At 46.5% G+C, this 15604-nt stretch overlaps 1 protein-coding gene across 3 annotated transcripts; it reads right to left on the reverse strand.

The window, feature by feature from the left end:
- Positions 1-572: 572 nt before the first annotated feature.
- Positions 573-15555, reverse strand: disp3 (dispatched RND transporter family member 3). Of its 3 annotated transcripts, none has more exons than XM_084947282.1 (22): positions 14527-15555; positions 14199-14288; positions 9237-10235; positions 8937-9156; positions 8718-8854; positions 8487-8621; positions 6166-6326; positions 5837-5976; positions 5636-5727; positions 5363-5527; positions 4860-5021; positions 4628-4774; positions 4392-4528; positions 4128-4297; positions 3895-4025; positions 3439-3623; positions 3195-3321; positions 2899-3044; positions 2646-2805; positions 2415-2528; positions 2153-2325; positions 573-2069 (listed from the first exon to the last, which is right to left on the reverse strand). In XM_084947282.1, exons 3-22 carry the CDS (start codon positions 10225-10227, stop codon positions 1713-1715), a joined length of 4050 nt encoding a protein of 1349 aa, XP_084803408.1. In that variant the 5' UTR covers positions 10228-10235; positions 14199-14288; positions 14527-15555; the 3' UTR covers positions 573-1712. The 3 variants fall into 3 exon arrangements, with proteins under 3 accessions (XP_084803408.1, XP_084803406.1, XP_084803405.1); XM_084947280.1 differs by having other exon boundaries at positions 14199-14300; XM_084947279.1 differs by having other exon boundaries at positions 14199-15555.
- Between the last annotated feature and the right edge of the window lie 49 nt (positions 15556-15604).

Below are 15604 nucleotides of genomic sequence, written 5' to 3' on the forward strand. Positions count from 1 at the left end.
GATAGATAGCCAGATGGCTATTGAGAGAGAGATCGATATATGAAGGGGTAGCGAGAGAGATATCAATAGATGGTAGACAGAAATAGCTATGAGAGATGTCGATATCAAGCTCGATACATCTAGGTACCCTACAAGAAGCACTGCGGTAATAAAAACAAAAAAAGAAGGAAATGAATGTGAAAGGTACGCAGACATTCAAACACTCCCCTTCATTCACTGTGGAAATTAAAGTCTCTCCAGAACAAAAGTCAACGGGTTTTTTCCCCTTCTAATTTTACTCCTATTTGTTCTCATCTTCCTACATCCATTTCCATCACGCTGAGTAGAAAATGCCTCTTTGTGTAGAACAGCGTCCCTTTATTTAATAACCAGCATGAAACATTAATGCAATTCATTGTTTCATCTGACCTCTTTCATATGAGTTATTAACAGCCGCCCAGAGATGCGAAGCAATCTACGTTAGCTCTCCCGGTAATTATGTGATTATAAGCCAACAGCGACAGGCCGTCATCCCGCCGCTCCGTTACATAACCGTGCAGGAGGAAGGAAAACAAAAAGAAAAGACCCCGAGCTTTTCTGCACCTGTTTTATTTGACATCCACGAGTAACAACACGCACATAAACCAGAATTTACTGCTCCTGCTGCAGTCGGCCCCTCTCCCCCGACCGTTATTATGTTGTGCGGTTTGACAAATGGCCGTCACCTTCACTGCGGGGCAGAGTGGAGACGCTATTGAGTGGCGCTCTGAATTGTGGGAGAACAGAGCAGGTTACAGTGAGAGGCTGTGAGTGTGGTGGAGGGCTTGTGGAGGGTACACCTGAGGAGCTGATAAAAGGTCTCTTTTAACCCAATGACAAAAATAGACACCTTGAAGCATTTTGTAAGATCTGAGATAAAACGAAGTCACAAAAGAGGAAAGTGACTTGTGCTAAATATTGGCTTTGAGAGTTCTTCTAAACGTGTGTTGGCAGCATCCAAAGCTCAGTTCAGAATGAGTAAGAGCAGCATACGCAGACATTTACATCACCTTACATTACATTTAACATAAAAACAGAGTATAAATTTGGTTTATAGAACTTTTAATCCAGCCACAGTGGGACATCATAAGCTCTGATACAAATGTGGCTGAAAAATCACATTCAGTGCAAAATCGAGACAAAGAAAACAAAACAACGAATAAAAAAAAAACCCCAAAGAAACATTCTGATGCTTCACAACATGGTCACGTATCAAAGTGAACCATTAACACTGGTCTTCACGGACATCGCAGCGCTGCGCTGCGTCAGTGTTCACAAAAGCAGGTCACAGAACAGTCAGCAACTCTTCACAACTCAATAAGTAACACACATGAAAATTGTGATTCAGTCAGTGTTTCCCAACAATTACTCCATCATCTAGGGCTGAAGATGAAGGGGGGGAAACAAACCAAAAACAGCTCGTGTGAATCAACCTACTATTATGAGTCACATATTCAGTTACACTAGATTTTAAAAAGAGACACCCAGAGTGAGGATTTTTTCCCCTCTATACTTAACAATCCACTGATCAATACAAGTGAGAACAAAGAAAAAAAAACTGTGATAACTCTGACATCTTTGTGCTGTAAAGTATGTAACCGTGTACTGAGCCGTTGTTCCACAAACATGGAAGAAAGAAAATAGTTCTCACAGGTTGCATACAGAGGAACGCCTCTGTGTGACATCAGTAGTGTTTATGTGGTGAGTGACTGCCAGGCCATGGCACCCAGCTGTCCCCCGACCCACCACAGAGCTGCTCCCAAAGAGGCGGCTGCCATCACAGCCAGGCTGGCCTTGAGTACAGCGCCTGCGTGTCTGCTGAAGCGGGCCGGGGCCACGCAGGCCAACGTGGCCACAGTCACGGTCAGGGTGAACAAAATGGAGACGGCCGTGTTAATGGCCACAATCTGGCCGAACTTGGCGAAAGGCACAATGACACAAAAGAAGAGAGGGACTGTGGAGATCGCTGTGGTGACAGCGCTGGACACTATGGCAACACCCACATGGTTCACTGCCTCCAGAGTCCGCCTCTGCCTCTCGGCCTGAGGCTCCTGCGAAGAAAACCGAGATTTAAAAAGTGCAGACTCTGAAAAAAACACGCTGTGGTCAATTTTAAATTAGAATAGTCGCGTACCAAGTTATGAGAAGGCATAGAAGGTGTGGTCTCCCCAGCCAGAAGGTATCCCTCCACCAGGTGTAGACAGTAATCCACTGAGGATCCAACAAGTATTGACAGAGAAATTGCCTCCACTGCTCCCATCTCCCATCCCAGCCAATACATGAGCGCCACTACCAGACAGATCACCCCTATTCAAGACCAAAAACATGAGGGAAATGCACTCTTGGTTATTTGAAAACATCACTTTCAAATGTAAATATGTTAGTGCGGCTCTTACCGAGAATGGTCACGAGCACGGGCAGCAGCAGTAGAGGATGTGCGGTAAACACAGAAACAGCTGCCACGCAGATGGCCAGAGACAGCAGCAGACTCCAGAGGGCACTCTCCACACCTACAACAGGACCAGAGGGCAGCACTTTCAGCATTTTTATCTGTCTCCAGTTTTAGAAAAGGAAAAAACAAAAACAAACACTGCATCTCTTTGACATCTGCTCCACCTCTCACTTGCCTATAATTTCCATGAAGATCTGCTTCCAGTGCTCACACGTCTGGAAGCCTCTTTGCAGAGAAGAGGTCTGCGGGAGAGTTGCGAGCTGCTCCTGGATGAAGTTCTCCCACTGAAGGAAATCGGAATACGTCTGAAATGAGGATTTTCCCTTGTATGTGGTCTTACAAGGGAGGAGGAGGAAGAGAGAGAATTAAGGGGTTGCAGCAACTCTGAAACCGACGGCGGTTTGTCGCATGGAGATGAAGAGACTTACAGATTCGAAGGCCATGGACAGCCAGCGGACCTTCCCCCCATGCATTCCCACCGCTCCATGGGACAGCTGCCCTGGGAGCAGGTTGGGTTCAGGGAGAGAGTGGCACTCAGGATGAAGAAGAGGCAGAATGGAAGATAGCTTGTTGCCTGTGAGGAACAGCAGACATTTTAGCCTGCTTGCTGTCAAATCAGAAGGCCTAACCTTGCTGATTTGACTTTATATTACTTTTTTGTGCCACAAAAAAACCCCACATTTGAAAAGTTACTTTCCCTTCCCATCAGATAAGCAAATGTTACCTGATGGCAAGCACTGTGCTCCTCCCGGCTTCACGAGCTGTGTGTTTGCACTAACAGCTTTGCAGATTTTACAAAGATGCCCCATCTCCTGGAAAATATCAAAGTCTGGATCCAGTATAATGCTGCCCTTTGGAGAGAATCAAACAACAAATTTACACACGGTGAGAAAGTCATTTTTAAAATCCGGTGCGGCGTTCCTCCAGTCGACAGTTTAAGATGCATGTGGCGCAGGTGTGACCATCACCATATCTCCAATCACGTGGTTGTCCCTGCGTTCGGTTCGGTTCACTCCCAGGATCCCAAACACAAGGAAAACCATGGCTCCGGTGTCGACCAGAGGACGCACCGCCGGTTGGCCGCACACACCGCCGCTGCACGGATTGAAGCCAAACGTTTTGGATGGTTTCGTTTTGGCAGCAGATGAGGGATCTTTGAAAATAGAAGCAGGGAAAACCCTTTCAACCACGTTTATTTATACAGGGCAAAAATATCTGCATAACTGGTGTACTGTGAAAAAAAAACTCTCCAGAGGATTCACTTTAAGAGGAGAAGTCACATCAGTGCGTTTTCTCTGTAGTTAAGACTCAGCTAAATGACAGGAAAAAGACATTTGTGCAGCGTGACTCATGCAGAGTGAGAACTGTTTTCCTGATGCTAACAAACAGTCTTTATGTTTATCACGAGATGCTTGCTCGCTCACCGCTGGGAAAAAACGTATAAAAGCTTCCCCGTGAAGCTCCATCAGGCCCAGAGCTAATGCCACAGCCTGGCGGGTTGACACACACGCGGCTGGGATGAGGTCTCAGGCGGCACTGAGCAAAGTACAACTTCCTAAAGGGAAAAAGCAGAGCTGAAAAATGACAGATTTCCCCACTGAAACAACCTGACAGCCTGTCTCAGTCTCTGTTTTACATTCTTCCTTTGTGCCTTCACCTGCTGTGCTGCTGTGGAGATGATGCTACATAAAAGGAAAAATCTGGCGCCCAGCCATGACGAGGATCACACGAGCCGGACGTGATCATCCAGCTGTCGTACGGGAGGTATACGTGGGAAACACACACTGTCATTCTGGCGGTGTAATTGCCATGGGGCTGATTAAAAGCCTATTCAAATAAAACAAGATTAGTTGTAAGCTGCTTTAGTGGGACTCGAATTATTACCAATATAATCAGGTTGACTTTTGTCCTGCTCTCACACCTGGAATGATGACACCTCCTCACGCTCTGTGCTGCACATCCTCCACGGGGACGGGATGGTGGCGTTAAGGGAGAAGCGGTAAATGGTTGTAGAGGCTCCGTGGTCTAACTTTGATACGTACACTGTCACAAGAGGGCCTTGAAAAAGGTACAAAGGTCAGGATTTTAAAGACAGGAAACAGGGCTTAAATGAGAAAAGGGCTGGGTTTGGGTTTTTTTTATGTGCTGGGTTTTTACCTGTTTGGTTAGCGAGTGAGTCCTGTTTCACTTCACTCGGAGCAGCAGCGGGAGTTGTCCCGCTCGGCCTCTGCTGATGTGTAGGATACAAAAATGCAGACGAGGGAGCGTGGGTGGGAAGTGGGTGGGGTTTTTCCATGAACACACCTGCAGGACACAACATGTATTTTTTTTTCTTTTGATATTCGTTCCAGATCTAAGAAGTTACACCGAGTTGTGCTTCCACTCTTACCTGAGCACATGGGACAGGAGATGCCTTGGCCGCTGAGGTTGCTCCGCAGAGCCAGCAGACTCTGGAGGTTTGTATCTTGGCGGAAAAGAAGGGGAGCGTGAGTGGCCGGCCTCAGGAGACAACAGAAGGCAGCTGAGAAGACCAGAACCAGGAGAAAGACACCTGGGCCAGAAGGGAGATGAACAAACAACGACAGAAAAGAGGGTTTGATAGAACAGTTGTGGGACAGATCAGCAGTGAGGATCAATTACAGTTACTCTCAAAGAGTGTGGATGAATCCTTCATGAGAATGCTTTGCACTCACTCTGACAGGCAGAATCCCCTCAGGGCAAACAGAGATTACAGAATTTCTTCAATAATTCTTACTTAAGCCTGAGGTGACTCTCACATCTAAACCAAACATTAAGAGCTCTGCACACAATATCTTAGAAGCCCCAACCGCTGAGTTTTGGGATATAAATTGATGTTGTCTTTGCAAGTTCTGAGTTAAGATTAAATCTCACCTAGAACAGTTTTCCGTCGCTCCACAACCGGCTTAGCCACTAAGTGCTTCAAGGCCCACTGAAGATTGGTGCTCACCACACCCACGTGCCGCTGCCCCGGAGGGGACAGAGGTGTCTCGACCGACAGGGACAGGATGGCCGCATCGCTGTCTGTGTCGCAGAAGCCTGGCAGAGATGAAGGAAAAGAGCCTCAGAGGTGCCCCGCGAGACACATTTTTACAGCCAATCCTCCTGCCAGCCTTCATTCCGATGCTAGGCAGATAATAATCTCACCTGGCTCCATTTCCACTGACAGAAGAGCCACATCATCATCCTCGTCCGACAAAGGGCTGTGGTTCGCCGACAGGCCTGAGAACAGCTTCCAGCTTCACGGGGTGGAGAGTTTAGGGGGAGAGAGAGAGAGACAGCTGAGGGGGATTACATCTGGGTGGGTGTCACGCAGCACGCACAAAAAGTAAGGAAGCAAAAGCTTACCAGCTCAACCAGGCATGTTCACGAGGCTCCACAAACTGTGTCCAGATACAAAGGGCAGCAGGCATCAGGACAGACACCCAAAGCCAGCAGCAGCTGACGATGAGAGCCATGAATAGGCCGAAGTCATGCACGGCTGGGATCTGAGTGTCAGGTGAACAAAGCGCAGTGTAAAGGACCTTGAAACATTCAATTTGTGCCTATCGTGGGGAAAATGGTTGTCTGCTGAGAGAGGCACTTCTATTCACCCACTGTAGGAGAGTCATTTATACACCCTGTACATGTCCTATTAACCGCTGTTATTTTCTTTTCTTTCTCTGTTCCATAATTACCTGAGAGAAGGTGTTAGCGGCATAAGCGGCCGCAGTCGTGAAGGAGGTCAGAAATGTCGCTCGGCCAGCTGTTTTAATTGTGTAGATCATTCGCTGCTGCGGCTGATGCAAATGAGAAGCCTGTCTGAAAGTGCTGATGAACACAAACACATCATCCACCCCTGAGAGATGAAGGGTAGACAAAAGGAGGACTTCTTAGCACAACTCATGACAAAGAGTTGTAGTTTTCCTCATTTCAAAGCAATAGCTCCACGTAGCATTCACATACAGCTGAGAGTCAGACAATAAAAAGGACACTATGTTTGCATCTTGTGCGTGAAATCAGCTAAAGCCTGCAGCTTGTTAGTTTAGCGTGAAAAGCCTGGAAATGGGAGCTAGATGGGGACCTACGAGAGGCAGAGAAATACGGTGAATTTTCACAGTGAAGTCAGTCATTAACACTTATACAGAATATATATAATTACTATGCACACAACACGGCTTTACTACAGCATGTCATATGGAGGGGATTATGGTTTTATGGGGGATTGTGCCATTTGCTTAACTGGTGACAAGACTCCATTGAGTCACTAGAAGTAGTAATTAAATCCCCTGTAAAAGTACAAGGTGGCACTTTTACATTTTAATGAGATTTAGTGGTTCTGAGAGGCAGGTTTTTTTTAAACTTTAGACCCAGACAGACTTGTGGCTTCTTCTTCAATTCTGTATTTAGGTGCAGCTAAGCCAAGCTTGCCTTGAGCTTCACATACGATTACGTATAACATTATAACCACTGACAGGTGTATAACACTGATCATCTCTTCATGGTGGCACCTGTTAGTGGATGAGTTATATTAGGGGGCAAGTGAACATTGGCCCTTTAAGTAGATGTGTAAGAAACATAAGGATTTGAGTGAGTTTCAAAGTGTGCTGGCTAGATGACTGGCCAGAGCATCTCCAAAACAGCAGCTATCGTGGGGTCTGCAGTGCTCAGTATCTATCAAAAATGGTCCAAGAAACAGTGGTGAACCAGCAACAGGGTCATGGACAGCCATGGTTCAATGATGAACATGAGAAGCGAACGCTGGCCCGTTGGTCTGATCCAACAGAGAAGCTACTGCAGCTCAAATTGCTCTAAAAGCTTAATGGTGGCTCTGATAGAAAGGTGTCAAAATACACGGTGCATTGCAGTTTGTTGCAAATGGGGCTGCATAGCCACAGACCAGTCAGGGTGCCCATGCTGACTCCTGCAGACCATGTACATCCTTTCATGGAAACGGTATTCCCTAATGGCCGTGGCCTCTTTCAGCAGGATAATGCATCATGGCACAAAGCAAAAACGGATCAGGAATGGTTTGAGGAACAAAAACATGATTTTGAGGTGTTGACCTGGCTTCCAAGGCCCACAGATTTCAATCCAATCAAGCATCTGTCCAATGTGCTGGTGAAACACGGCCGATCCATGGAGGCTATACAGCACAACTTACAGAGTTTGCTGCTAACATCATGGTCTAGAGCAGCGGTCCCCAACCTTTTTTGCGCCACGGACCGATTTATGCCCGACAATATTTTCATGGACCGGCCTTTAAGGTGTCGCGGATAAATACAACAAAATAAAACTAGTACCGGTACCGAAAAAAAGAAAATTTATTCATAACGCACGTGAAAAGACCAAGGAAAACCGAGTAAACGATAAAAACAATAACAAAATAACGCTGAAAACTGATAAAAACCCTGAAAACTATACATTTCACACCTGAGCCTCAACTCTCGCGGCCCGGTACCAAACGACTCACGGACTGGTACCGGTCCGAGGCCCGGGGGTTGGGGACCGCTGGTCTAGAGCATAGGTGTCAAACTCTGGCCCGCGGGCCAAATTTGGCCCGCAGCCTAATTACATTTGGCCCGCGAAGCCATACCAAATTACTATTAGAGCTGGCCTACTGGTATTATACAGCTAATATATATATTGTTTAGTATTAAGCTTTGCTTGTTCCATATTCAGTTTTTCAGCAAAACTTGTTTGAGTCCATAAGAAAAGATTCATTCTTATATCTAGAGGAAGATTTTTTTTTCAGTAAATATTAATGTTAGCCCGCGACTTTGTTCCAGTTTTGAATTTTGGCCCACTATGTATTTGAGTTTGACACCCCTGGTCTAGAGGAATCCATGCCTCGCTGGGTCAGGGCTTTTTTGGCATCAAAAGGGAGACCAACACATTATTAGGCAGGTGGTCATAATGTTATGGCTGTTCAGTGTATTTTACAAACCCCAAAGTGGCATCAATCTTCATAAACACAAAGTGTTTTACAAAATGTCAAACTATTGCTTAAACGACTTACCGATACCGATAATAACAAACGCTGCAACTCCGTTGAGAATGCCCAGGTACCTCACGCCAAACACGACGTGGTATATGAAAAGAGCCATCAGGCAGCTCAGTCCAATGCTAGCAAGTCCAAAGAAAGTCAAAAAGACTGCGCAGAGACAAGAAGAAGCTTGTAAATATTTCTGCGCCTTCAAACAGAAACATGTACACACATCGATGTAAGTGAAATACGGGGATACCGTACCAGAAAAGGAGGTAAGGACGTAGACAAGCACAGTAATACAGGCTCCGCTGACCACAGCCAGCATCATGTCATTGTGGAAGGTGTGTCTCACCTCGTCATCAAACAGCTCTGTTCCCCCATATAGCACCTTTACCTGACTGGAACAGGTCACACAGACAAAACAACTTTGAGTGTTTGCAATAGCATTCAGTACCTGTGAATACGAGAGTTTTTACTGACCTGGTAGACTGGTTGGCCAGGATGTCTGCATATTGGACCACAAAGTTTTTGAAGCGTGCTCTCTGCTCATCTGCTCGGTCCTGCAGGGAGTAGTAGGATGGCAGAGGAGCTCCGAAGTGGATTTCACTGCGTAACAGGGATGAGGACAGATGCTCCGGGGACAGACTCTCATCCACGTACCAGTAAAACTGCGGGTGGGTAATGGCCAGGCCCAGAGAACCTGCACATGAGGAGAATCAGCAAAGTTAAGTTGGGCTACCCCAAGGAGTCATTCAAGCTTGAACTGGAATTTCAACCTGCCTTTAATATCAGCCAAGTCTGGGCCCATGCCATCATAGTAGATCTTGCCTCCTCTCTCACTGGGGTAGAGGTATGACAGGAGGGAGCTGGGTGGGGAGCAGTAGGACGGCCCCAGTGGCAGATCCCTCAGTAACTCCAGAGGCTTCCAGCAGAACTGATGAAACTGTGGGTGCTGCATGAGCAGCCGCTCAACTTGGTGTATCGTCTGCAGGCGCTCTGGAGTGAAGATGTTGTGCTCGCCTTTGCCTTGAGCCACAAACACCAGCTCAATCCTCCACAGAGCCTGGCTCTGTAAGTAGTAATTGGGAATAAATCTGCGCTTCCTAATGAGGGAAAAAGTTGAATTTCCATCCCCTAATCTCGCCTCTTCTTCCCCTTTTCCTGGATTTATGCTTTCATGCGTCCCCGTTTCCCCCTGACCCAGATGAGGCGCTGTCCTTTCATCTCTGCTTGCTGCTGCTCCTCTCTTCTGATGATCGCTGGCTTGTAAAGGGTCCCTTTGAGGAGCGGAGGACCCCGTGTCCTCATTATCCATCTTATTGAACACTTCCTTCCTGCCCAGCTTCTCAAGCAGAAGCTCTCGCAGCGCCTCAGACTCCATGTTATCTATGTCTCGCCTGCGTCTGTCCCACGACCCCAGCTGAGTCTTTACGGCGATGGCGAGGGCGTCAAAACGTTCAGCTGAGAAGTGGCTGTGAACCTCAAAGGCACTGTAGGAGAGGTCTATGTCCAGAGGAGGGCAGTAGAGCAGCATGTAGGCAAAGAGGGCACATGGCAGCAGGACAGCTGCCCCTAAAACCGCGCCACTGGCCCAGGGTTGCGTGTAAACCCACCCCACTGCCTTCCACAGTCCACAAACCCAAGCATCCCCCGAGGAACAGCTCTGCTCCGCGGCGTGTGCTGCTCCATCCTCTTCCCCCAGCTCCTCCTCTTCCTCTTCTCCACCACCCCAGCTGGTGTGAAACAGCAACGGCTCATCATCCACATCCATTGCGGCACCTGTCAGGGACACATAAGACCACTTGATCATCACTCACTTAACGTTATGGCTCTTCTCCACTTGGTCAGGTGAACATGAGCACAGCTGCGACAGAATGGGGGACAAGGCAACTTTGAAAGTTGCGCTCAGAGAGCAAGGACACGAGCGAATTAAGTCTATCCTGAAGCAGCTGGCGACAAAGGCCGTCCACTGGTTGCTCGCATGGAGAAAATTGAGCGAGGGGGACCTTTTTCCCCCTTCTTGTTCTTCCCCTCAAGGGCTCGTAATAGAAAATGGCTGGCTGAGTCCTGCTTTAAGATGCTGATCACAAGGGCTTGGGGTGAGACAGGCTAAAAAGCTGTGATTTAATTATTTTCTCTGCCAGCCCATGCAAGCCATTATCACCCGGAGAGCGTGTACTAGTGGGGTTCTACATATGACCAGTCGATGCAGTTGTTTCCACCCTGCACCAAATTAAATCATCTCACTTGTCTAATTAGACAAGTGAGCGGGGTATAAAGAGTTTATCTCCAGCGATGGGCAGCCTTCGACTAATCGTGTCAATAGGTGTCACTTTCCCCCCCACCCCTACGCTTCTTTTCTCTCAGGCAAGACATTGCAGACAGTTTGCATTCAAGTGGCAGTGAGTCTGCTAACTGCAGCAATTTATCTATTCTCTTTAGAACGATGCTTTAAGGTCAGCCAGGTAAGACATTGAATCATAATTATGTGTAAAAGATAGCTGTAGTCAGCTTTCTAGCTAGAGTGAAAAATCCATCATAAAAGAGAGTAATTTACAAATGACACGGATTAATCGATATTTGCAAAAAAGATTCCTCCCGTTGGAGAGCAGGGAAGAAAGACTGTTGAGAGGCAAACCCTTAAGATGCCAAATGAACTGTAGGCGTGCTGATTTATGGGACAGTTTGTGCTCTTACATCTAAACGTAGTTGATTTCACGGTGGCAATAAAGGGAGTGCTCCACTCGGAACAGCCAGCCTCCTTGTGCGGCCACCGTGCAACAGTCAGACTCCGGCTTACAGACTGGGGGATGTATTTAACGGGCACATCATTAAAATCCTTTACCCTCCAGTTCCTCGCCCTTTGAGAGAAACACTTTTGATGTTCTCAAACATCCACCATGGTTTCACGCTGGATTTTACATTCAATAGATCTTAAAACCTGCGAAGTTGAAAGCAAGAGCTCCGCCCTGCATTTCACGTTCTTAGAAAAAAGGCCAAATTTGGGACTTCTTTTAAAAATGGACAACACTTTTATTAAGCACCATGTCATCCAAGTGCACGGACAAGGGCACCGCTGCCCCTTTTAATGGGAGTGCAGATGGGGCGCGCGGTGTGAATGTGAGCTTCCCGTATTTTTAGAGGATAAACGCATTAATGGTGTTTGTTTGGTAGCTTTTTGTTTTTTAAGACAAAAGCTCAGGATGCATCACTAAACAAAAAGAAAACCATCTTATCATTCTTTTCAGTGACTTTTTCTCTTAAACAACACAGATATATATTTTAAAAATAACAAGGAAAAATAATTTGTTCCAAATTGATGGTGTAATTTCAACTTATTATGACTTGTTATCTGCAGCCATCGTGGGCTATTATTCCATAATGAGTCCTATTATGTTGTTTTCCTCTAATGCTGACTTTTCCTCGTCAAATGCGTTTTCGGTCCAAGCGTCACTATTTTGCATTGAAAAACACGAAGAACTAAACTCGATGTGATTCTGTACTTGGGGGGTAAATGAAATTGAATACAGCTACTAATTTTGGCAATTAGATTTTGGTAATCCTCTCTGCCCCCCCTGCCCTCCCCTCTCAAGCATGTTTTGGTCGTGATGCTCTCAGCAGCAGATGAGAGGAGGCATACAGAGAAGTGCAGAAATATCATGCGAAGAGAAGAGAGGAGAGAAAAACGGGGAAGTGGGTGAAGAGACGGCGCAGCCATCAGACATCAAACAAACCGTGGGCTCCTTGAAAATCTGTCAAAAAGAAATTTCTGCTGGTTAATAATTATGGGGGGGGGCAGCTGAAAAACAGCACTACAGGTGCATCCAAGGCCCGCTTCGACATAAAAAAAAAAAAGCCTCACAAGCCGAGCAGATTTCAAACTCTGAGGATGTATGAATGAATTAGGAGAGTGAGGCAGGCTCAGTGCAAGCTCTGCCTGCTTTTTACGATCCCTCTACTGTCTACATGTGCCTCGCAGCGGCGTGCAGGTACAGTAAGGGAGAGATAACTACCCACGGCCTCGGGGACGCATCCTTTCGTCTCTTCGTGATGAGTCTGGCACTCCTTCGCATCCAGGAACATTGCGCCTCGTGTACAATAATTATGAGTGGAGTACATCTGCAAAGCACTGCGAGCGGTACGCAGCCTGGTATAACTAATGTGTTTACAAGCTGCCAGAACTGTTCAACGTTGCTCCTAAAAAAAACAATAGGAGAGAGCAGTCGATTAATTCCACACGCAGGTGTGGATTAAAAAAATAAGAATAAGCTGGCATCGTGCTTTAAGTGTATGTTGGTGTAAAAGCAGTCTGCCATATGGCTGAGTGTATATTAAAGCTGCGTCGCTCTTAAAGGAGAGGCTGTGGTTTTCTGTCTGTGATGCAGTTACATTGTGACAAATGAGACAGGTGAATGCACCAGGAGGCCTGGAGTGAAGTTGCACGTGCTGGGTTTTCAGGTGTAAAATTGTGTTAATTGTCTGAAAATGAATTTTTGATGCCTTTGACATCCCGCTTGCGTTCAGGCTCACGTGGGAACTTTGTAGCTTTTACATTTTTTTTTTCCAACAAGTGATGTTTGTGCTGTACCTGCCAGCTCGTTGGAAGCACAGCAGGTGTAGGTGATGGACAGAGCTGTCTCGTATGTCGTGTTCAGCGAGATGAGGGCATCCAGGATGATGAACTGGAAAAACCTAATGTACGCACGGCCTCTCCCGTGAAAACACAGATAAGCTCAGTGTCGGTGTTATTACCCTCCTTTACATCTCTGGGTGATGTGAAGCCGGCGAGGTGTACGCTCTGAGCAATCCCCAGCTTGCTGTGAGCCTGAACCCTTCACATATCATCATTACTCTCAACATCTCTCTCAGCACTCTGTTTGCCCTCAATCTCTTGCCCTTTTTTTTTACCCCCACATCCCTATCCTGTCCACAAAGGTGAGAGATTTGTAACCTTCAATACTGATAACACACACACACACACACACACACACACACACACACACACACACACACACACACACACACACACACACACACACACACACACACACACACACACACCCCTCCACCTTCCTCAGTTTATCTCCTCTTCATCTCATCCAATATGGATATCGCATGCTGCCTGCTGACCCACACACATTGAGCTTGGTGTAGGCTCAGCCAGCATAGCACCTCATTTAAAGGGGCATTGATTTCACCACTAGTGCTTTATGAATATATTCCTTATGCATAAGCATTCAGCAGTGTGTTTATGGCAGACGTGCCTTCAATTCTATACACGCTCTCAATCTGTGCTTCAAATCAAACTCTCAAGGTCCATCTGCACCCAGCAGAGATGTTCGTTTTCTTATTGTCTTTGAATTCCTGCTCAAACTGAAGGCAAAGCGCAAAGCTCTGTGCATACAGTGTGAGGCATCCAGGGGATCTAAAATTCAATTTCTCTTCCTCCCCTGAATGAAACTGAACACCAAAGCCTCATACTACACTGGAGGTAGTTTTTTTTCTCTATCTTGGCAGCATAAGAGGACATAGATAACAGTATGAAACCAATTTCCTACAACTTTCTAAAACAATTAGTGCACTTTGTCTTTTATTTTCTAGATGAACAGCTTAAATGGTCTGCCTTCAGCAATCAGCATCTCATATTCACATTTAATTTAAAGAAAAAAGAAAAGATCAGACAAAAACAATAAGCGATCCCATCAAAGCAAAAGAAATCTGCAACACAGGGGAGAGACTTACCTGAGGCTGATGAAACAAAAATTACAGGTGGGGCGATCAGGCCTGTTTGGTCCACTTGTAATGTGCTGAACTTGTGCTCTGTAATTTCATCTGCTCCACGCACTCATGTGGGGGGGAGAGAAATGATCAGTTAGTGTTTTAATGTCATAGTTAATAACTCATCAAGAGGCACACTGAGGGAGCCCTCAGCAGAGAAACCCACACAAAAACAAATCCACTATTCTCCCCTCACTCTGCAAGAATCCTCTAACCCCGGCAGTTCATAATGTGTTGTTTTCCTCTCCTTTTATGCTCCCCAGTCCTTTCTCTCCCTCCCCTCCTTTCTTACCCGGTTGTCGAGGCGACAGAGTCAGTGAGAGACATTTCTTCCCAGAAGCTCCTCTCTCTCTCTCCCATGGCTTTGTTCAGCCTGCTCTGCTGACTGGCTCAATAGTGTATGAGACACAAGGAGGGAAACGCGGCTCAAAAACCTCTCTGCACATCCCGCGACAAGCTGGCGAGCCCGCGGGGATTTTTATACCACTGCAAAAATGTCACCGGAAAAAAATTCAAGCATCAGTCAGCTAGTTACGGGTGACCCAAAGGATGCAGTTGTCACGGTACCGCAGCCAAGCCCCCTCCCATCACATCAGAGTTGGTATGGTCTAGTCTAGTCTCAGTTGGTGGGGAGGTGGGGTGTGCTATAAGAGGGCAATAAGAATAACTGGTTACAGTGGGAGACAAAGTGCAGGCAATTTAAAATAATCACCTGAGAAAAAGTGTTTATTAGTTATTGCTTCATTTTCATTCTTCAGCGCCGACCGAGTGAATGAAGCTGCTCAGCCTGCTGTCCTCTGTTGTAAATGGTTTGACTGCTGTGTTATACGGCATCTCTAATATTTGGTGGAGGCTGTAAATTCAGCACCGATCTCAACTGTCATGTTTGCCTTGCTGTGCCAGTCCTGCACTCTCCCGGACTGTAGTGCCCTCGCTCGCTCTCATCCAACATTAATGACCAGCACTCTCCTCACACCGCTACGTTCAACTCATCCATCACCTCGTTCCTCAACCCCTGTTTGTGTTTAACTTGGATTGCCTTGACATCAAAAGGTGTCAATCCATCATCTAAATGAGAGCAGATAACTGTAGGGAAATTTCACTCTTTCTGCGGCATCGTGGAGTCAAACAGAGAAGAGAGGTTTGAAAATGGGAAAGAGTGCGCGAGTGCTGAAATCCTGGAGGACACTTCATAGCTGCGCACTGTTTTCATCATGCTGGTGTAACTGTGACAGAGACATCTGTAAGAAAGACTTTTTCAGTCGCTCGAGATCAATATAGTGAAGAAGAGTGAGTCCAATCGCATCTACTGCTAGAGCTCTGTGGGGGACAAACAACCAAAAAACAAACAAACACATCTTACGAAAACT

Source organism: Perissodus microlepis, chromosome 12 (assembly GCF_051167445.1).
Source record: "Perissodus microlepis isolate ML-2025 ecotype Zambia chromosome 12, ASM5116744v1, whole genome shotgun sequence".
Classification (NCBI taxonomy): Eukaryota; Metazoa; Chordata; class Actinopteri; order Cichliformes; family Cichlidae; genus Perissodus; species Perissodus microlepis.